Source organism: Melopsittacus undulatus, chromosome 9 (assembly GCF_012275295.1).
Source record: "Melopsittacus undulatus isolate bMelUnd1 chromosome 9, bMelUnd1.mat.Z, whole genome shotgun sequence".
Taxonomy (NCBI): domain Eukaryota; kingdom Metazoa; phylum Chordata; class Aves; order Psittaciformes; family Psittaculidae; genus Melopsittacus; species Melopsittacus undulatus.
This window is the reverse complement of record NC_047535.1, coordinates 43075960-43099582: the sequence shown is the minus strand read 5'-3', so window position 1 is coordinate 43099582 and position 23623 is coordinate 43075960. Positions and strand designations below refer to the sequence as shown.

The 23623-nt window shown below is 36.9% G+C and overlaps 1 protein-coding gene across 1 annotated transcript in view; it reads right to left on the bottom strand.

Annotated features, from left to right (window-relative positions):
- The window catches only part of CACNA2D3 (calcium voltage-gated channel auxiliary subunit alpha2delta 3), a 425935-nt gene extending 402515 nt beyond the window's left edge, over nucleotides 1-23420 (bottom strand). Inside the window, exons 1-2 of the mRNA XM_031046070.2 lie at nucleotides 23308-23420; nucleotides 22626-22707 (exon numbers count right to left, since the gene is read on the bottom strand). Coding sequence (XP_030901930.2) covers nucleotides 22626-22707; nucleotides 23308-23420 — 195 coding nt within the window. The remainder of the gene's footprint in view (nucleotides 1-22625; nucleotides 22708-23307) is intronic.
- Between the last annotated feature and the right edge of the window lie 203 nt (nucleotides 23421-23623).

The window sequence follows — 23623 nt, the reverse complement described above, 5'->3', positions numbered from 1 at the left end:
ATCTGAAAGTATAAGGTCATGAAGAGGAGGGGAGTTCCTTCCATTCATGTTCTACCATTGTATGCCAATGGTTTCAATGATTAAGGCAAGAGGCGGCAAGAAAGTTGATCCATAATTTTGTATGAATCAGACCACATATGCCTATGCTCAAGAATCACTTAATCAGAAAAACAGATGCCTGAAACAGATGTACAGGCTCATGTATATTCTTAGAAATATGGTATATTTTGGAGATGCAATCACTACATATGACATGGCATATCTAGTAGTAAGTAGTAGCTTGTCCTACACCGAGTGATCGTTTGAGAGCTTTCCTCAGTACCCAGTTGATCATTTGTTTAAATAACGTATTTAAAATACAGGTTTGTTCTACACAGTTTTAAGAATAACTAAGCTTCTCCAGAGTTTAGGGATTCATTTGCTTCAGCTATATGTTTTATGAAATGCATTCAAAAGCCTGAAGTTTGTAACCTAGAAATTAAAAGATTTCCAAATCATAGGCAAGCATGCTCAAACTGAACTCTAGATTCTAATCTGGAAAACAAAAGGCCAATATATAAAGTTTAAATCATTTACAAGCCTGATCTGAATGGAAACTTCATTTTTCACATAATAATTCTATCAACTTCACCTCTTACATGTTCATAGTTTACTATGCAGATTATACAAGGCACAAGCATTGGAGGCTTAGCTAGTCACAGTCTTAATGATGCAAATTTATATCTGACCACTCCCCTTGAAGGGCAATAAAGTAATCACTGTACAAACCTTTAAAACATGTCAAAAAGGACTCACCACTATCCTTTCTTAGGGTTTTACTCATGCTGCCATCCTGTGACTAAAAACAGTAAATGCAAGAAAAAAGTTCCACAGAACCCCCCTAAACCACTACCAAAATACTTCTGGAATTCCTTCCCATCTTTTATGCTTACAAGAAAGTCTTGCATTAAACATAAAACTTCAAAATATAATGCCTTGAAGGGCTGTGTAATTGCTCTATCATTTTCACAGTGATAAACTGACACTTCTAATCTCCATTCCAGAAACTGCCACAAAAGGAAGCAAAACTACTAAATAGGTCAAGCTAATAAAAGCTTATTATGGATCCAGGGTGATTTTTTTTCTTTGCCTGCTATAACAGGTAACAGTTTCTTGAAACACTTTGCCTCAAGGCAGAGTGTCAGAAGATTAAAATGTTTCTCCTGACTTGGTGAAATAAAGTACCCGTAACACATGAAATGAGATTGAACTGGGCTCTAAGGAAAACCTACACATTAGGCTGAGCACTCCTGAAAAGAGGAGCATACCCACAGTTACTTGAAGTCACAGTTTAACTGAATATTCTTAAGGTGTTCTGATTATTCCTAATGGTAATAAATCCTAGAAAGATAAGATTTTCCCTGGATATCCACCCTCCCCTATTGACAAAGTACCAAGTTTATTGTGTGAAACAGGACTTGACAGTAATACAGGTTACCTTCAAGTATCAGCACATGGGCAGTGATACTAAAACAGAAGGAAAGGGACAAGAGGTGTAAGAAACTCAAACTTATCTGTGCCCTACAAACTCATCAGAATCTCCAGTGGTTTAAAGGGGATCTGGGCTTAAAAGAAGGAAGAAAAAATATTGAACTAAATAAATAAAGTACTAAATAAATACTAAAATAAATAAATAAATACTAAATACTAAATAAATAAAAAACTTTTTATGAAATGACAGGACAAACTTGATGACAAGCACCTGCCTTGTATAGACAGGCAACCTGAAAATACAGCTGGAGAATGCCTTTGGGACCATGCAGGGTGTCACCTGCATGAGCATGTCTGGCAGCTCCACATACAGTACAGGCAGCAGCTTAATACATTGCCCAAGCTTTGCAGACTGACAGTCTGGAGGCAGTCTGCTTCCCAAAGCAGTCACATGAATGGAAAACAAACAGACCGCAGATCATGCTGTTCTCACAGACACTCTCGTGGCTGCCTGTCATAAGGCTGTAAGGACATAGTCATTGAGCCTATACCGTATCTGAGAAGACAAATTGGCTCTGACTTGTCTCCAGCTATCATCCCAACAGAGAATGAACTCCAATGAAACCAGATGAGTTCTATGGTAAAGGAACAATCAGCATCCAACACTGCACAAAGCCTCTCCTGCTCTGAAAGACTGCTACCAGAGATGGAGCCCAACATCACAGGTCGAATGGACTCAGCAGCTTTATAGGGGTTGGTCCATGCACTAAGGAATTATCTCTGTGTGTGTATGTATATATATTTATAATATATAAGACTGATGGTATATTGAAAATGTGGGATCTGAGCATGACATGAATGGTATGGCATAGGGGGTGGATACAGTCCTGGGTTCAGCAGTAGCAGTCACTTTTTTCTCCTTCTTAGCAGCTGGTGCAGTGCTGTGGTTTTGACTTTTGGCCTGGGAACAGCACTGATAACACCAATGTTTTTAGTTGCTGCCCAGTAATGTTTACTCTGACCAAGGACTTTATGAATCTCATGCTCTGCCAGGGAGGAGGGGAAGCCAGGAGGAAGCAGAGACAGGGACACCTGACCTAAACTAGCCAAAGAGGTATTCCATACCACAGCATGTCATGCCCATTCTATTAAACTGGGGACAGTTACCCAGAAGAGTTAGCTCACTGATCAGTCAGTGAGTGGTGAGCAGTTGTATTCTCTTCCCTTGTTATTTCTGTTATTATTATTGGTGGTAGCAGCAGTGGTTTTATGTTATACCTTAGTTACTGAACTGTTCTTATCTCAACCTATGGAACTTACATTCTTTCGATTCTCCCCCCCCATCCCTCCAGGAGCTAGGCAGGGGGAATGGAGGGAGTGAGAGAGCGGCTGCGTGGTTCTGAGTTACGGCTGGGCTTAAAGCACAACAATATCTTTACTAATTTTGCTGAGAAACCTTACAAAAATTCAATGTCAATAAACAGAAGCAAATGTTTCTAGATGCATGGAAAACAATGTTTCAAACAGCTTAACTCAAGAACTGTCTTTTTTTTTACTTACTCTTTTACAAGTATGAAACACCTCTTTGGTAAGAGAATTGCAAAGGGTATTTTTTTATATGCAAAGGAAATCAGTTTTAAAAGGTCAACAGGGATCCAAAAGATATCTTCTAAAAAAAATTGAAATAAACCCTGCTCTGGGAAGGTCAGACAACAAGAGACATGGCTTATGTAGTACAATGAACAGTGGGATCCAATTTCACCTACTACCTTTTTCTTTTTCCTTTACTTCTGTGTTTCATAACAGATTACTGTTAATACATATGTAGCACAACAGAGTAAATCTTTCTCCACAATTTCTCCCCATTCCAGAAAGACCAGAGTAAGGGAGATCTTTCTTTCATGCCTCAAAGAACATCTCCTGCAATACAACATCTTGCTGCAGTACTTGGGTATTTTTATCCCTGCACAGGTAGAGCAATCATTGAATGTATAATGAATCCATGGGAGGATGGGCAATCTGTATGGTTATTTGTCTGGGGTTTTGCTTTTGGTGTGGGTTTTTTTGCTCTATTATATGATTTTTAAAGACTACTTAGATGAAGGAAACAAAGCATAGATAAGGAAGGCAATGCTTTAGTGATACATTTCACTATCTCAGACAATAATGTACATTTAAACAAATCAGCAACTTATATTACTTTACCTAACCTCATAATACTTTATACAGTTATATAGCACTGACAAGTTAGCACAAGATTTTTGAGATTTGGGAGGGAGGTGTTGGTTTGATGTCTTGTTTAGCAAAGCTTTTTTTTTGGGGGGGTGGCATAAGGCCATATATATGCAAAAATATCTTGTAACATCTTTCATCCAAGCTGCAATGAAAGAAAACTTAGGATATACATGGGACAGATAAATAGTTTTAAGAACATAATTTTCAACATGGAATGAAAAGAGGCATAAAGCTATAAGAAAGCTATTGTGACCCCTTTCTGGCACAGTAGCTAGCTCAAGGTCATATAATTTGCTATAGCTGCACAAAGAAACAAATGCAGTTACCTGTTTTTTAATGGCAACCATGTTAATTTAAAGGAAAACCCACTTTTTATAGGGCTTTACCACTTCAGGCTGTTTCATTCCTCCTGTTTCCTATTCTGTGACATTTTTTATTCTTCCTCAAACATACACATACTATTTCAATACTGTACATAACTACTTCAAAGCCCAGATAATTCTACCACAAGCACAGGCTGGGTTTTTAACTTTCCCTGGAAAAGGATAGTACAATGTGAGAATCCTACCCTGCTTCTGTTGTGCAAGGGGGTTTTAATTGCTTTTAACACTCATCCAGAGTAATTAATGATGGTTATCCATCTTCACTTCAAAGATTTAACTGAACACAAGCATAACTAGTGCCAGATGACACCCAGGAAAACAGGTTCTTGTAGAGGGAAAATAAAAAGGGGAGGTGTCGTGGTTTAATTTTTATATTTTAATTATTTAATATTAAATTTATTTATTTTTAAGTTAATTAAAATTAAATTAATTACAAATATTAAATATTAAAAATTAAGAAAACCAGTATTCTTTCACTAAGAAACCTATCTTTCCTACATATAACAAAATTCTTTCTTGAAATCACCAAAATCCCATTGCTATACATTTAAATACTTCTGTGCTAAACCAAGTGTGCACTCATGCAGTATGACCTATATGCATAGAGAGGAGCAAGAAGAAAATGAAGCAGTACCTATGAAGAATTCTTGGGAAAAGCAAATTACATCAGAAAAGAAAACATTTTGACCTGGTCTCTGAACTGGAAGCAACTTGACCCTAATGCAGTGTAATTGTGGGGTTTACAGCAAGCAGCAACAGATGACAGGAATAGTTTGAATGAAACACACTGAAGGACTGGGCTACAATCCTCCTGGCAACAGAGCAGTAGGTACAGTGGCAAGCCAAGAACAAATTTCAGAGAGCACTTTTGCAACTATTCAGTAGATGCAAAGTACCAGTCGTCTATTACAGCATAAAACTGAACTAGGCTGTCTCAAAGACATTGCCACTAGACAGCTTGTATGAAGGACAGAATCATTTGCTCAAGATCAGACATAGTAACAGGACTTGGGTCTCCAGAGTCCCATTTCCTTGTTATCAAATTAACAAAGACACCAGTAGGAAGTTGGTAGTGAGAGAAACAGTATGGAAAATGTCAAGGATTTTCAGAGTTTTCCTTTAATTACTATTTCTTCTATTCCCACTCCCCTCTGCTAACCCTTCCCTTTGTATACTTTGAAAAGCTTAAGACAACAGTAAATAAACTTATTTGCATGTTTTACTAATTTTTACACAATTTCCTCTGTCTGGAAGTATCAGTGGAGCCTAGAGATTACAGAAGGGATTTAGGGCAAGAGTGGGGAAAAATATTTGTTAGAACAAACAGAAGCATTTGAAAGGAGATTACATTTTATACCCAAGAAGTTCTATATTAAATATAGTCAAATGCAAAAGGCATTTGGAGGTAGAATTACTTTGCTGGAAATGGAGAGGCCCATGTTAACAAGTGATAGAGAAGAAATAGTCTCAAGGTGCACCAAGAGAGGCCAAGCATAGGAACAGGCTGCCCAGGGAAGTGGTTGAGACACCATCCCTGAAGGTATGTAAGAGATGTGCAGATGTGGCACTGAGGGATATGGTTTACTGGGGGACTTGGCAATGCTAGGTTAACACCTGGACTCGGCAATGTTAGGTTAACATCTGGACTCTTTAAGATTGAGTCCAGATTCAATGTACATAAAGGTTAGATATGTGTCTTAAGAGATAAGCATGGGGATATTTCAAGAGCTGAGAAGGTACTAATGGCTTTATTGCACATGTATTAATGTATTTTTTCTTTTTTTTTTTAAGTTAACACATAGGAAATAAATCTGAAAACAGGATTAACGAAAGCTATATCCCGAAAGAGCCAATTATCAAATAATATGAGAGATAGAGTGAGGACAAAGAACTGGGGGGAGGAAGTGAAACAATATCAGGAAGGAGAAGTAAACGCTTAAGATGGAAGATATGTCGTATATCAAGCCACTCATATTAAAAGGAAAAAAGCAATTCCTTGTACATGACATAATGAAGAAGAGCTCCTTCAGCACCACAAGAGGATTGCCAGCTCCTATAGCATGGAATGAACAGAAGAATTAGAAAATACATATGTTGAAATCACTAGGTGAGAGAATCTTATTGTTCACCTATAAGAAATTGGATTCTAGTCCACTTACTTTTCTTTTTAGGCAATTAAAAAAGGAAACAAAGCCATTTTTCAGTTCTATACTCCCACCCACCAAGGAGAAAAAGTAAAAATTAGTAAAGTACATACACTTTTGCAGTTAAAATAAATTACAGTTTGACTTAATGCGAAGCCATCAAGGAGATTTATAATTACTCTTTGCATTTAAGCAATAATGTTTCTTTCTCAGTCTAAAGAACATTGCACCCTCAAACATTCTACACCTCTTTTTCCAGCAGAATATAGCCTCATTACAGATAACAGCTTCATTACTGTGTATGACTATCGTGAATATAAAAGAAAGCTTCCATATTGCAAGGCCAATCCTTTCGCCATTTATACAATAGTCAGCATTCTAAGCACTGGTTTAAAGGCTTGTAAGGCAGCATGCAATCACAGTAGACACAGACCTACTCATACATCCTAAATATTACTTTTTTACTTGCATGTACCTTAACTAGCTGCCAGTCCCAGCAGCAACTCTTTTCCTCAGTTTTCTTTACATCAGCTCTCAACAACAACCATACCTTTAGCCCTAAATAGTCAATGCAGAATCAGCTGTTCTTTTAAAACACTTGAGCTACTTCACATTATGCAAGTACATTAAAAGCATGCAGTGTTCAGGGCCAGATTGGACAGTCTTGGGTGACATGGTTTAGTGTGAGGTTTCCCTGCCCACAGCAGGGGGGTTGGAACTAGCTGATCTTAAGGTCCTTTCCAACCCTAACTATTCTACAAGTGTATGGTATTATAATGCTACCAAAAAATTACCTTATTCCAGGCACAATTCTACTACAGAGATGTCACTCATACGAACAAACAACATAGCTCCCATCTGCATTTGCCTCCATTTCTCCTGAACTGATGTGAATTTAAATGCTGTGGTAATTAGTTTCCTCTTAAATGAAATTGAAATAATAAATACAATCCTGCACACATCTTGGTTTCATTCAGGTTCCTAAGCCTTTGGAAACAGATGTTGTATTATCCAGACTCCAAGGCTGTTCTTTTGTGACAGTACTGCTACTAGGTGGCAATTTATGGAAAATTGACCTGTTCAGTCAACTAGATCTATCATCAATTCATCCTAGTATTAGAAATAGCAATTTTATTAATAAAAATAAAAACAAAAGACCCACAAACAAATCACAACACAAACCACAAAAATAAACAGCACCACAAAACAAAGAATACCATCAAAAAAAGGGCATTTTTCCACATAAATTGTCATCAACATTTCCTTTGTAAACTGCGGATAGTAAGCAGGATTTTTCACTTCTTTATCAGTATAGAACCAGACATATAGGAGAGCTAAATTGCATAAGGTCAATCAACAGGTCAGGGGCCAAGCCAGAACTATAGCTTTTTAGAGGCTTCTAAAGCAGAAACAGTGTTATTTAAAGTTAATGAACACACCATCCACACAACAAGCATATTGACATTTCAGACTAACTAAAGTGTGAAAGGATCATCTCTGCCAAATTATAGGATTGTCCTGTAATACTGAAAACTTTGCTTTGAATACATGAAGTTCAAGCAACGCACAGCACAGTCTGCCCAAATTTGTTGTCCTTCTGGACACACCAGAAAGCCATAGGATTTTACTACACTCTTGAGAGAAAGAGATCAGATAGGAACAGAGGATTTCTGTGAAGAAAGGGAATTTTGTACTTTTCAAGATGCTTTCTTTTCACTTCTTTGTTTTATTGAAGATTCTTGAAAAGAGTTGATTAGCAGCTGATTTTGTACAAATTCTGTTCAGAATAATTTGAGTTTTCAGTCATACAATCTTGAATATTTATAAACCAAGATAAATAAGCAGTGAGCAATCAGATAAATGTGGCCATATTTGAATAATTCTTTACACTAACATTTGAATTATGCCAACACATAAGTATAGGTCCCAATCCCACATATAATGCCATCTTTAGCATCCTTTTTCAGATAAAATTCCCCAGACATCCTGTAATGCTGAGGAAATTCTAGTGAACAAACATTTATATCAAAACAAGATGCTTAAGGTGGACTGGACAGGATTAGTGCAAAGTTCTGAAAGGAGTTGAACTTTATACCTGTTAGATTGGGGCTGTACATAATAAAGGATTTCAGCAAATATCAAAGTTAAAGATAATATTAAAGCATTCAAACTTTAAGCATGTGGGGAGCCAAACAGAGAAGTCAGAATTATGTCATTGCTAATGCTTCATTTAATTACAGATGCCTTTCCTGAACTGAAATTTACATTTCTTAGCACATAATTTCCTCTTAATTTCAGTTCTTGGCAGAAATTTTAAAGTCATGTGGGATTCATGCATTTCAAAAATTGCAAACTTGACCTTCTGACTGTGGCTTATATATTTTTATTATGAAAATTATTAATGTAATAGATTTTTCAAAAATAACCACAGAACACAGATACTGAATTTCATGCAAGTGCATTCTCCAATTATATTAAATTATGGAGGAAAAAAAAAAACCAAAAACACACTTTCTTGATAATTCTGCTTCTTCAGAATTCAATTCCATTACTCTTTGTCTTACTGACTTTGTGTCCCTGTTCTCACCTTTACCTGTTTTTAAACAGACAGCATCTATTTCCCTGTACTGGCTCCCCCCTGCTCTTTGTATTGTCAGAAAGATGCTGTAAAACCTCCCTCTCCTGCTATGGAAGATTTAAATTCAAGTTTGGATGCAACACCACCTCCTCTTCCCCCACATCCCCACCGCTTTCCTGACCACCACCCAAGGTGCAGCTAAGAACATTGGCAGTTACTGGGGAAATAACCTTCTCTTTCCAATAATGTTCACAACATTTAAGGTGCACCAGTAGATCCCAATATATTTATTCTTCTCTTTAAAGGCTCAAAAATCATAATTTAAAAGATAACTTCAAGAACTTGTGTATTTGCATAACCTCCCTACCATTCTGGGGTATAAAAGTGTTATTAAGCCATTATCCATTTTATTTCTGCATATTTTTCTCCAGCTGACCAGATCCTCAGTGTTATCATTTTAATACATCTGCTTGAGGCACTGAAGAACACATTAATTGTAAAAATTTCCAGAGGAAACAAGAAATGTCTATAAACAAGCAGGAGCACAGAGGACAGAGTGAAAAAGTACACATAGGAAATATATTTCTACAGTAATTGCAATATAGAAAGAAATTGCCAACTAACCATAAACGAAGGAAGAAAAAATGTTTGATTAACAATGTAACTAAATTTGACATTTGTGAATTAGACTCTGTAAGAGTTCCTATTGGATGGATCCTACTTGGAAGAAAATTAGAAAAGGTCAGAAAAAGTCAGAAGGATCTAGACAAAAAAAGAGCTAGTGCAGAGCTGTAGCTATGTGGAAAGCAGATGTGAAGGGCAGGGGGGAAGAATGGATTTACAAGGCAAAGAAAGTGTTTGCAAAACTGAAAATTGTTTTAAGTATAGATATTACATACTACAAAGTAGTATGGTAGCATATCATTGGTATTCTAAGTATAAGTAGGATTCATTCTCTGACAAGAAAATTTTCAATTGCACTTGCCAGCACAATACCATACGGAGATTTATGGCCAACTACAGGTACCAAACATCAACAACAGAAACAAAAGGGTTTCCATCAATTTAGTTATTCGGGACTGTTACAGGAAACCATTTATCTTTCCAGTACTGAAACAAACCTTATTTTAAAGGTGTGATAAAATTAATGCTTTATAACTCTCAGAGCTGATCCATTCCAGGTACTTTGCTTTACCTCAATATCCATATGCTAATGTTGGTCTTCACCACCTGATCCTCTCCATACTATAAACACTCTACAAAAAGTGTCACATCTGATCCAAGCAATTTTAAAGTTAAAAAAAATAAGGAAAAAGACAGTATTGCTAGGTCCATTCAACATGGAAAAGATAGGCAAAGATGTCTTTATTTGGTGGACTGAGGTGGCAGATGGGAGGAATCCTGTTTGCAGTTTTAACTTTCAGTTCAAGGCTTCTGGCATTCTGGATGCAATCCTACCAACCACAGATCTGCATGTGTAACATTACAGGTTAAATTAATATCATACTTCAGTGCTTGACTGAATTTTGGCCACCAAGATTACACGACTTAAGCAGATCATCAAGCAAGTTTTCACAGACTTCAGAAGCCAGATACATCAGAATCTCAGTCTCCTGCCAGTTGGCCACCAGAAATCCTCCTGTTTTTGTTCATACTCCACCCCCAAAAGTTTTTCACTGGAAGTTCCAGGGGTGTCAGTACTCATCTCTTTTACTGCAAAATTGCATTGCAGTTGGTAACGACAGGCGGAAACCTGAAATGTGAGGTGAGTACTCGGGTTTTCACTTTCTCTATGTCATGCCGTCTATATCATCATCATTCTTGTACTTTATTGAAGAAATGGCAGAAGATACTGTAAAAGGCATGATGTGCATAGGGGGCAATAAATCTGTTGGATGCAGATAGTCAATGGCTGCAAGTCATAACATAAAGCTTTACTTTTTGCCTCCTACCAGTTTTCATTATCAGTGAAAATTCCTATTAATGTAATAAGATAGCATCATGTACAAACAGCTCAGCAGTCATACATTTTGCACAGCTGTCATAAAATGATAGTCATTTAGCTTCAAGGTAAAGCTGAAGTTTGAATATTGCTGCTTTTTGTCTTTGAAGCTTTGTCACGTTGAAAGATAATTATCTAATTTTGTGAACAATTATGCGTTCCCAATGTAAAATTCTAATACCCAGTTTAGACACCTTTTTTGTGTGTGTATCTTGAAAATGAGCAATTTAGATAGCTTGACACCAATCTTGAGAATATACTGAATAGACAAATATTAAAATATAACCTAGAGGAACTACAGTGGCCCTCACCAAAGTTTTCATAATGCCTTCCAAACAGCCCTTTTAAAGTGCTTTGATCTAACAGGCTAGAGATACTATGACTGCGTAATTTGGACTCTGCTTTTGAGTAAAGTATGTCAAATCCTTGTTAGTGTGTAAAAGCACAAAGCAGCTCCTTGCCAACTACTGTAGAAGTAAAAACAGACAGTAAAACCTATCAGCTGACAAAGTATTTCTGTTCAACACTGATGTCATTTAAGATACTGTGTCTGCTAAAGACAGTAAAAGAAAATGGCTAGTGAAGCAACTGTGAGCTAAAGGGTTTGGTTTAGCCCTGGATTAGGAGATTCCTGTGGTACCAAGACAAATAAAACATACATCAAAAAAAGCCACCACCCTTCTCCCATTTGTGCAATCAGCTGAGTGGAAATTACTCTTGAGACTTCATAGTTACAAGACCAGTTACATACTCCTATTGTGAGAACAGGAGTGTCTGCAGGGAAAAAAGCCAACCAGAATAATAAAATGCAGAGAGTTCAGTTTAAGAGCCTGTGAGTGCAAGTTATTTTAAAGAATGGGTCAGAAAAGAAAGTGTTGAGACCTGATGACGCAACTAAACAGATGGTATGAAGCTGTCTATGACTGGGACCTAAGAGAGGCCTGCCATGACTCACTGTCATGCCTTTCCACACCTACAAGGAGGTTACAGAGAAGATGAACCAAGGCTATTCATGGAAGTGACAGACAGCACTCATACCCTGAAATGCAAAATTCCAGCTTAAGTAACTTTTCATCCAGAGTAGAAGCAAGTATTCGAACACAGAAGATGTCACAGTATCTCTGTCCTTAAAGGTTCTGAAAATCAGACTCAACAAGGCCTCAAGAAATCTGTGCAGATTTCAGCACTGACCTTCCTTTGTGCAGGAATTTGAGTTAAAATACCATTCTGGAAGATTTAGAAGAATTATTCTCTGATTCCAGAAATGATTAAAACCAGAGTTCCACAGCAGAAGACAATAAGACAGTTGCATAAAAGGAGATTTTTTTTTCCCCAGAATCAGTTTTGCTGAGTCATTAGCAGCAAACTCAAAAGTCTCAGCTATAAGATTACAATTAGATTTCTTTAAATTCAGTATCACTGTACTCAGAACAAAATTAACAAGAGGATATCTACTCAACTCGCACATTATAGATGAACAGTTAACATAATATGCAATCTGCCAGCAGTACAAAATTCAGGGAAACCTGTCAACTCCACATTTTGAGTACACCAATGGAAAATGTTTGATGAGGCTATTAGAATCTCAAGAGTGATTTCTGCCCTTTTCTGAAAACTAAGAGCAAATCAGATAAGGAGACAATTGTCTCATAAATCTAAGCAATCAAAATCATCAACAGGATCCACACATTAAACCCAAATACACAGAACAAATAATACACACACATACTTGCCACCTTACAGCTCCAACCTTATGAACTAAGTTAGGTCACCATATGATTTGTTTTGCTAATGAACCCAAGAACAACTTCTTCTTATATTGTCTACTTCCTTGCCTTGGGTGCTTTAAGATCTCATAACCTAGTTTGAAGGATAAACAGTAGTAATTGTCCCTTTCAATGTCTTCTACACTGCAAACTGAATTATGCAAAACAGTTGGCATCAGTCACAGAAGAAAACATTTCTCTCTAGAACATCTGCCCATTTTAAAACAGTAAGATTCAAATATAAGATAAATAAGGTGATTTAGAGGAGGACAGGCAGAGACAAAGGCAACAACAAAATAACATGTCAAATTTAGGAAGGCAAAAGCAAAACACAGGAGTAGATGCAAGTGCTCTGACAGAGAATGCTTCCTAATATTTTAGAGATTGTTTTGATCACTTCAATGAAATGTATCAGTTTAACTTCTTACAGTTCTTTAAGAATCTTGACAGAACAAATGGCTAGAAACAACCACTTGTCAAACACTCTCCTGCTTAGGAGTTATTGCAGGAGCCTATATGCCTTGATGACCCTATCCAACCAACCAAACAGGCTGTTCCTAAAAGAACAAAAATTCCCCCAAAGTTATACTTTGGAAAAAAACTCTTCTCAAGAGTAAGAAGAGTTAGGAAAAAACTTTACTGAACACTAGCAATTGCTGATAACAAAGCACTAGAACGTGTGGCATGTATATAGCAAATAAGCCAGGAGTTTGCATCTAATCAACCATTTCCTTCTCTGTTATTGGAACATCACACTACCTTATAAACCATAGCAGAGCTCTATTACCTAACAAGCTTGGATGAAGCCTTGGGTGATATGGTGTAGTGTGAGGTGCCCCTGCTCATGGCAGGGGGGTTGGAACTAGATGATCTTAAGGTCCTTTCCAACTCTATTCTATGATTCTAAGCTTCATAGTCACACTTAATGTAAGGACACATTGGGACATCTTGAAAAGCTAACCCTGTTGAAGCCTTACCATGTGGTTGTGGGACTTCAAGTCACATACATGAAGACTGCATCTGTTATATTTAATATATTTCTCCTTCTATAGTAAGATAGAGAAATAAGAAAGACAGAATGAAGGATAGCTCATTGTATATAGAACAAACCTTTTGCTTGTTACTAAGCGACCTGGACCCCAGATGAACTCTATAACAATGGCAAGGAAGAGAACTCTTCAGTTACTGTTTAGAGAAACCAGTTAGAACCAAGGAGCTGACAAATGGACAAGAAGACTGGCCAATTCCAAAGTTCAGCCAAAGGATGAAGCAATGAAGAGGAAGATAGTGAAGAAACAACCACCAGGGATCACAAAGACCACTACCACATTATTGTGCTCATGCAGGAAGAATTTTCTGCAGGTATGATGTAAGGCATAAGTAGCTTCATGAATATGCATGTAATGTAATGAATACATATGTTTAATAATTATATAATCACAGCTTGTCTGGTGCTTAAGTGGGACACATTGTCTCCCATCACCACAATAAAGAATGCCTGCTTGTCAATTTAAACTTTGTTGGCAAGTTCTTAGAGTTTTTCTACTAATCAATAGCAAAACCCCATATATTTTAATAAGATCATTTGATTGTATGCTTATAAAGGGGAGGGGAAACAAAAGGGGGGGAAGTTCAGCCAACCTGGCCAACCTGAACTGCAATAGTGACAGTGGTTTAGAACCTGTTTCTGCTCTAAAAGTTGAAGAGCTGCCCAGCTGTGTCTTAAGGAGATATATACACAAAACGTAACAGTGTATTGATACAGACATAAAAGAATAAATATGATTACTTTCATCACTTATAGTCCAAAAGACAATGTAGCTCATCTTCCTAACATAAGTCAGTTTGAGATCTAGCAACAGGTAACCTGCTCTGAAAAGCACCCTAGAAGTTTTCCACACTATTCTTACCATCATTTTGATAGTAAGAAAACCTAATTATTCTGTTTAAAGACCATTTCCTGTAGATCTACCAGGGATGCAGAGAACACATTTATTCTTCTTCCTGCTTTTCTGCAGGTGAAGAACGTTGCAATATTCCAAGGTTCTTACTAGTTATGCTCAAGCACAGCTTGGCCCATAGCACTACATCACTGTCTAGTGAAACAGACCTAGTTCTTCCTTTCCTCTCCACTGCCCCATTTACATTTTTCCACATTTTCTTTCTCAGTACAAAAGGAAAAGCTATTTTTTCTTTTATTTTTTACTTTGGGTCTCCCACTACCACCTCCAGTTTTCCACCTTAATTTATTAAGGTTATTGTCTCTTTCACACAGCATACCTGTCTGCATCAGACATTGAAAAGGTTTTTGGAATTCAGGACTGGTTGTCCCTCATCTCTGTGACATAAATATCTTAGTTTTAGGAATTTCTACAGTTTAGAACATTTCTAGTCTCATAAATATGGATTTGACATATGCTTTATCATACATGAGGTTTCCAGTTGGTTCTCAGCTCTCTACAGAGATTAAAGATAGCCACATCAGCCATTTCACTAGAACATACAGCATAAATGGGAAGCAGGTAAAAAATGTATCAGATCAGATGAATCTTTGAAGGTGAAACATTCCTGATCCCCTCAGTATGCTCACAATAGCCACTGACAGCAGAAGTAATAAGAACACATAAAGTCTGACTTCCTCTGATGGCTTCTGTAAATCAGTGTGAGAATTTGACACATCCATAACAGGTTATGATGGACGCATTTGACAGCAGGTAGAGGGAGGAAATACCTCAAACATAAGAGGAAACTAGTGCAAAAGTTCAGTCTACCTGAAGGTATCTGTAGAAGACACAAGCCTCTACTGACATAAATTAGCCTATGAGAAGCAACAATTTTGCCCATCTCTGCCACCAAAATTCTTGCTAAGGAAATTTATTTTCTCACAGAGCTTGAAACACTCTTCTGAGGAAAAACAAACCCAAAACATTTTTCCTATGTTAGGTATCTTCTAGGAAACAAACCTGAACTCATGTGCACAAGATGAAAATCATATTCCTCTACAAAGCACCTAAAAAAGCATATTAAGTATTTCTACCTTTCATTATAGCATCATTGCCTCCTCCAACTCCACCACCATCTTCTTCCTGAATATTGCCTGGCACCGGGTGCTGCTCAGGCATTCCTATTTTGAAGATACATTTAAAAACACACCCCCCACACCAACAGACTTGTCTAAGATTTGAATCCAAGTAATTTCAAGCACACATTTAACCACCTAACACTAGCTTTACTATGAACTCAAATCTGTTTCCCCCTTCATTCCCAAAGGGCACCATTGATGAAACAGCTATATTTTACCTTTGTCCAGCTAAAGAAATAATTTTCTTCCAAACTCAACTTCTGTCTACTGCCAATTCAGGTTTAGCTTATTAAAACAATCCGAAATGCTCTGGCTACTGCTAAGATGCTGCTAAAGACTGCATGAAGCCAACTCTTCTATAACAGCTTAATTCCTGTACTCTGTATTGTACTATCTACTATTTTATTCCCTGATTAAATTTGATACACTGGTTGTACTGGTACACTCCTATGAGTACAAGTCTGTCTCTCTTTACCAGTCACAATCTCTTCATGTCTTATATCATCAGCCTCATGCATACAGCATACTAGTATCTCTCCCTGGGATTCATCCACTCTGGAAAAGCTTGCAAGATGCTTCCAACTTCTCTCCAACTATGATGAAAGAAAAGTGGTTTTACAGACTTCCTTCCTTTATAAATACATATCCTACAATGATTTCGTCATTCAATCTGAGAAGATGCTCATGTTTTACAAGTGAACTGGGCAGATGCTAAACAGGGTCACAAAAATGACCATGCAACTCTGCAATAATATATATATATATATATATATATATATATATATATAACATATACATAGGAAAAGCAAAATGGAACTTCATGGGAACAACATGCTAATCCTAGTATTTCATGAAAACCTTACAGTGGAGCTTCTACAGTAACCCATGATACAATCTATCCTATCAGTATATAATTTGTGTTGACAGTGTATAACCACTTATTGTCAGCAACAAAAAACTGTACACTACAGAACAATAATGACATTTGAAAGCATAGAGTATTGATTAGAAGTTGCCTAGAAGTGAATCACCACTACAATGCAGCATCTATTCAGGGCTCTACGTACCTTCACTGCCAAGATCATTTGCATGGAGACTGGCTCTTTTAACCTGGATATGTAAGCATTTTCCAATACAGGATGTGAAAACAACCAACCATAAATGCATTAAGCAAAGGAATTAACATTCATTTCCTTTCAAGGTCTGATGTTTTCCAGTTGGGTTGTCCACTCAATTTCCATATTAAAACACATTATGAAAATGTAATGCACGTATCATAAACTTACTGAGGCCATCTCACATTTCGATTACATACTAAAAATAAAACATTTACTTTCAATAATGCAAGTAAGAGGATCACACTGCAAAACCCAAAAAGACAGAAAATACAGCAAAATATAAAGTGCTGGTGGCAGAAGAGCATAAATTCACCCTAGCTTAAACAGGGCTTTCCTTTTAGTTAAGGATAAATATAAAATACAAAGATTTATATTCAGGCTGAGTTAGGCTACATTTTAAAAACATGACCAACACCAAGAAATTATTACTCTTGCCATAATATCCAAACAGGAGATGAGAATAAGACTGTTGATCATCCAGGATGTAGTTCTAACTTTACTGAAGATGAAGAAATTCTCCAGTACCTCCAGATAAGGCAGAACTTGGTTACAAGAATGAGACAAAATTATACTGCTACTGAGAAAGAGAGATCACACTACTGAAAGCTTGATAGCACTGTTCTATTTTCTTCTACAGGTCAAGATGTTACCTGAAAATTAGCATTGGAACCATCAGGTTTTTCCATCTGATACACTCATAGCATATCAGTGAGTGATTGTATTTTTCTTGAACAATTAAAATATCTAAAAGACAGTTTTCTGTCTGCAGCTAACAACATTAAATACTTCACCAAACACACCAAAATGTTCTGTAACAAGTTTGGTACCGATAATAACCTTGTAATACAAAGATCTGTAAGAATTTAAGGGGTCAGTGGTTCAAGCTCCACAAGTTCCAAACCATCAGTTGCATTAATCACTGGAATTCAAGTGATTTAAGACTCTTGGGTTTTCTAATGCTTGATTTTAACTACGTGCTAGAAGACACATTTTACATAACCCAGGCTTCAGGAATTTGAATCATAATGAACTGACTCTGAATCGAGCTTCTGGTAAACTCTATACCATTTACCTGGTTGATGGGGTTTTTGAGTTTGGGTTTTGGTTCTGTTGCTCTTGGGGAAGGAGCAGCAGGTTGCTCTTGGGATACTGCTGCAGTGGGTGGTGATGGGTTGTTGCTTTGTGTTTCTTTCTAAATCATAGTCATGTCTGCAGGTTTTGATCATTTTTCACCAGTTTTTCATAGGAAAAAACTAATCAGTATTAATTATACTATTCTAAAAATTGCTCAGATGGTTAAAGTTTAAACTGGTATCTAAGAAGCTAATCCATGCCTACCCTTTAACCTACATGCTTCAAACCTACTGGCTCTTCCTTCTAAACAGTATTTGCAGTGTCCTGAGCAAAGAAGAATCAGTCTACAAAGACCAAAACCAGCAATGCTGAATAACAGAAAAGCAATCAACATCAAGATGATTGGACTAAACTTTTAAGAATTTAAGTCACTATCATGCAGTTTATAACTAAAGATAGATGTACTGCATGAATCAGATACACCAGCTGAATGGTAATAGATCTAACTCACCCTGTTGTATTAGTTTTGTGCTGACATTTCCATAGTTCTAAGGAACTGAAAAGATACAGCAACAAATCTAGTCAGACAAAATGCACTTCTGAACCTTTAACAACAGGAATGCTATACTGCTTGAAAAACCTGCTTTGAGAAAATACTATGATTTCACAAGTCCTAACACAAGGTAGAATCTGCTGAAAGAAGCCAACTGATGCAGACTACAGACTGCTGAGACGAGTGCTTGCGTAACAGCCCAGACTCCTTTGGACAACTTACATAAGAAAAATCTGATGGAGCCTTAAAACAAGCTTGTCTTCAGTAAGAAACCTTTAAGGCAGAACCAATAAATGAAAGTTCCTTTTCATTTAGAAACTTCCTACATTTGCAATACAATAATATTGACTATTCAGGACCAATTCAAGAATTATAGAAGTCAGAATATTTAGAAGTTACTCTAAAAAACAGTCTTTCTATAAAAGTCTGAGAAAGTGGAGACAACAGGACATTTTTAGAGAAGCAGACACTTCACTGATATTAGAAAAACCTTCATGTGCAACAGCAATTATTTTTAATGTTAACAAAAGGCAAATTACCTGCATTTTTTCTACCATTCTATTCCTGCTACTATTTTGTAACAGCATGGAACTGAAAACACATTATTATCATGGAATGCACGGTAGCATTCCCCAAGCCTGTTCGTCAGAAATTCTAACTGGAGCAGCTGAAGTAAGTATCTTCCTGGTACCTAACCTTTGCTTTGCATCCTATACTTCAAGCCTGCAGCTTTGTCAGTGGGCTGCACTCACTCTCACATTCACTAAACATAATCACTGTGTTTAAAATAGTTTAAAGCAGCATCAGGATTCAAATAAGGCAGATGCCTTTCAACAGGATAGGCAAAAAAATATAAGCACCTAAGAGACAATTAAAATTTGAACCAGTTCTTAGGCCCCAGCAGTATTTGCTGAGTAGGTAAAGAGTGTGCATGCCTCTATAGCACCAGGCAGCTTCTTGTATACTGCCAAATCTAAGACAACTGTAAAACCTCTGTAAGTCAGATAACCATACAGAAGAAAATAGGACAATATTATTCCTAAGTTACTTGAACGCTGAATGCTCTTCCTTTGCCTTGAAAGTAAGTAATAGAACATTGAAATGCTACATTTTTAAATGCTAATTTTGCTCATCACCATCTCTGAAGTAATTTACTCAACTATTATTATTATTTTCTGAGCTATTTACAATGTCTGTCATATAACATCTCTTTCGGGAAAAACCATATATCCCATTTACTCTTAAGACGCATAACAACACACTTGAATAAGATTATCATAATATAGTAAAATAATTAAACATTCAATGAAAATAACATCCTGTGGGTTTTTTTAAGAAAATAAATAGTTTCCAGAAGAGACAAAAATATTTTTATGCATCTTCTTGAAATTCAAGAGGATGACAATGCTGGTTACTCATTTGATTTCCACCATACAGCAAGACTTGAGAATTTCAATAACTAAAAATCAATGCTCATAAATATAACCTGGCAAAATTTTGCTTTGCTGAGTATCTCTCATGACTTCATTTGCTCAATGAAATTTTAGCATGAGTCAAATGACTCAATGTGTAAAACATTTGGGCAGCAGAACTCTGATTTCCAACACATTCTTTTGAGATAGCATATATAGCATATACAGTGAGCACTAACAAAATTACTCAAGTAACCTTTATGTTAATTTCTCATTTAGCAATCCTTTATTAAACTTAATGGCACGACAAAGCATCTGGTAATTGAGAAATCTATACTGCCCAGATACATAATTATGCACACGCTTTATATCTTCATGTGTTTAATGATGCTTAATTCACAATCAGAAAACATGGATTCCTCCAGTAACATTAGAAGCTGCACAGCTTCTAAAAGTGGAATCTTGACTTTAGTAAGACATTGACTCTGATCACTCAGAGCTCACAGTAAATACCAAATGGATTCTTGATAGCTGGGTAGTAGGGAGGGAGGGGGGATATATAACATTCACATTTAGCATCCTTACTGTGCTATCATTCCTTAATTGTTCGACAGCTTTCTGTCACTGATTTTACATGTTGAAAATACTTTCAAATCTTTAACTTTGGTACATTTTTATTCTTACAAGCTTTCAGAACTGGAATTTATAACAATACAAAAAGATAATGTTAAAGTCATCTGTCATCCACACTCATTTGCCACAATCAATAGCAAGAAAGAGCAAGCTTGAAGGGACAGAAACACTTGGAAATCTAAATAAAAAGCATTAGAGTGTTCCTAAAACTATTGCAACAAGAATGGGGGGGGGGGAAAGAGGATGCAACAGAGGAATCAAAATGCTCTAAATACCTGTCAAATCTGTGTTCTATCTTTCCTCTTTCATTCAATAATGAAATAGCATAAAAAAGCAAGAAACAACACCAAAACAGCTTAGACTAAACATACAGTGTCCACCTTCAAAAACAGGAGCACAGATTTGTTAGTGAAATAGAAAGGATGCTGATGAAAAGGTAAAATGAATAGCTTCCAATTACCTACAATTATAACAACCAATAGGAAGCAATCTTGCCACTTCAAAGGAAAAAATACATTACAGAAGAGATGACAGCAGTGTCTACTGTGAGGAAGGGAAGAATGATTAAGAAGCTCAGATGGATTCTTTGTGGATTGTAGTGCAATTACAAAACACAGTGGAGTCCATATTTTTCTAGAAAAATGTTGGACCATCTGTATCTGTAGATTTAAGTTTTAAAGCCATTTTAGTACAAAAATGGCTGCACATGGAACAGTTCCAAAGTTAAATAAAGGTACCTGTTTGTTATGGTCCAATAAAGAATTACAGCCTTTTAATAATACTTGATTAGATGCTAATCTAAACTGAAAGCTCCATCTGCTTTATAAACGGAAGTAGTTCACACAGAAATGTGATAAGACTACGCAGACTTTAAAGAATGTGAGCTAGAAGTATAAGTACTCAATGTCCTGATTTTCAGATTAAAATCAAAGTTTGCCCAATATACTCAAGTGAAGCCATTTAATGGCCTTGGAAGGTAGACCTCAAATAACTCTATTTTAGCTTAATGAATGTTTAGCCACATTTTGCAGTCCTGGGTATACAACACTGAAAAGACAGGGATAATTTTAAGGAATTTGTATGCCTTTAGTAATCATTAAGTCAGCTGCTTTCATTTTACATGGACAGCATAAGCTTTTTGATTCAGCTGCTACATGTATTAAATTATGTAACACAGTACATCTACAAGCCTTTCAAAATAAGTGCTACAAGATCAAGGAATAATTTCCTTTGTAATCAAACAAAAATTTAATGTGTAGCTTGGAACTAAAAATCACATCTAAAAATCCTGCAGAAATTTAACATGTGGGTTGAATGTCCTGATGTTTTCCCATTTCCATATTGCATTCTGAGCATCACATACTAAATGCCACAAAAATCACGATCTTTAGCATATTCCTTCATCTCTCATTTTTTTCAGTAACTTCTGTAAATATAGTCTAGAATACAGAAGTTTACTATAGGTGCCTTATTTAAATTATCATAGACACACAGTCCCTGGATATATACCCAATACTCAAACCCGCTTTCTCATTACCTTCTGTCCAAATTACATAGACTTATACCAATTTCTCAAGTTTTTGCAATACTTCAGTAGCTTATTACCCAGCTGTACAGCTAAGCAGGAAGATAATCACATTCATTCCTCTTATCTATAATGATGTAATACATCCCAGCACTGGGTTGAGATGACTGGGGGAATAATGGAATTGTAAAAACAGCAGAGATGACAAACAACAGTACAGCTGCCTTATCCTGATACAATGAATCGCATACATACAGCTCAGGGTGAAACAATACAATGTGCACTATCCTGCTCCTTAAATGAAGTTAACATCTTTCATAAGAAGCAGCTGTTTGTACACAGAAGCATCATCACGGTGCAGCAACCAGATTTAATACCTGCAGCCTAGGGTGAAGCCTAGACTTCAAGAAATAAGCGCTGGACTTTATTTGTTAATGATAACAAAATTACCCAAACAGAAAAGTATTTGTTTAAATAAGGACTCTCCAGATAGTGCAGTGCAATGCAAAGAACAGTCAGGGACTAGCATGCAACATGAAAATAGATCTTGGACCAAAGCATATTCAGCACTGCTTTCCTATGCATTCAAAAAACTAAATCTGCCTCCATTTTCTCTGTTAAAACCTTGTTACAACTGGAGAGAGCCTTACCTTCTGCAGGAGCTGGGAACCTGAGTACTTGGCTGCGATAGATTTGATCTCCCCACCAAATGCTGAGGCCCAGAGCTTTACACTGTGAAGGATTAAAAAAAAAGAAAAGACAGGAAGAAATGTAATCCACATGTCATAGCAAGCAACACAGACAGTAACAGCCTCGGCTGCACTTAGAAGGATCCTAGCAATTCTGCCTTAAAAAGCTCGCTAAGAAACCTAAGCACAGCAAAGATGAGCCCAGCTGTTCCAGTCTAAACACAAACCAGACGCTGTGCTAAGGTAAGGCCTCTGTTATGAACCTACCCAACCTTCACTGTTCCAATTTTAAGAATCAACTTGTACAAAAACATGCTTGGGCGCTACATAGCATATATCAGTTGAAAAGAAAGCAGCAGATAAAAGGGCAAAACAGTTCTGACTGATACATTCTTACATGAGAAGGAATTAACAGTAAATACAAACACTCGAGTTAAGACTTTGCGGTCATGTACTCCACCAACACATGCTTCCTACAATAAAATCCAAGTAGCTCTGAGCGCATTAGAGATTACCACTTAAAGCACAGCTGACAGGAGCAAAGGTGCCTTGAACAGTCAAGTATCTGCAACACAAAAAGATAAGAACTTGAGGAGTCAAGTTCTCATCCTTGTCCTGAGAGCAGTAGCATGAAAGCACTTACACAGACAAGGGGATCTGCTGCTCCGATCCAACCACATCCACTAAGGCTGTGTTAAAAGCTGTCCAGAAGAAAAAAAAACCAAAAGCCCGAAGAAGATTCCCATTCTCTGACATTGTGCTTCTCTGTGCCTGGAAAGATCTGGGGAAATAAAGCTGAATGCAGTAGTAGGGGGGTTTGGCTTCTAAAGCCTCTTTCCCCACCTTTCCCCTCTCCACTAGAACAACACTGAAAGAAATCACAGCTCCATCCTCATCCTTCCAAAGGAGGACCCTTTCTGTGTAATGGAAGGAGAGGACCAGAAGTGAAGCTCTAATGA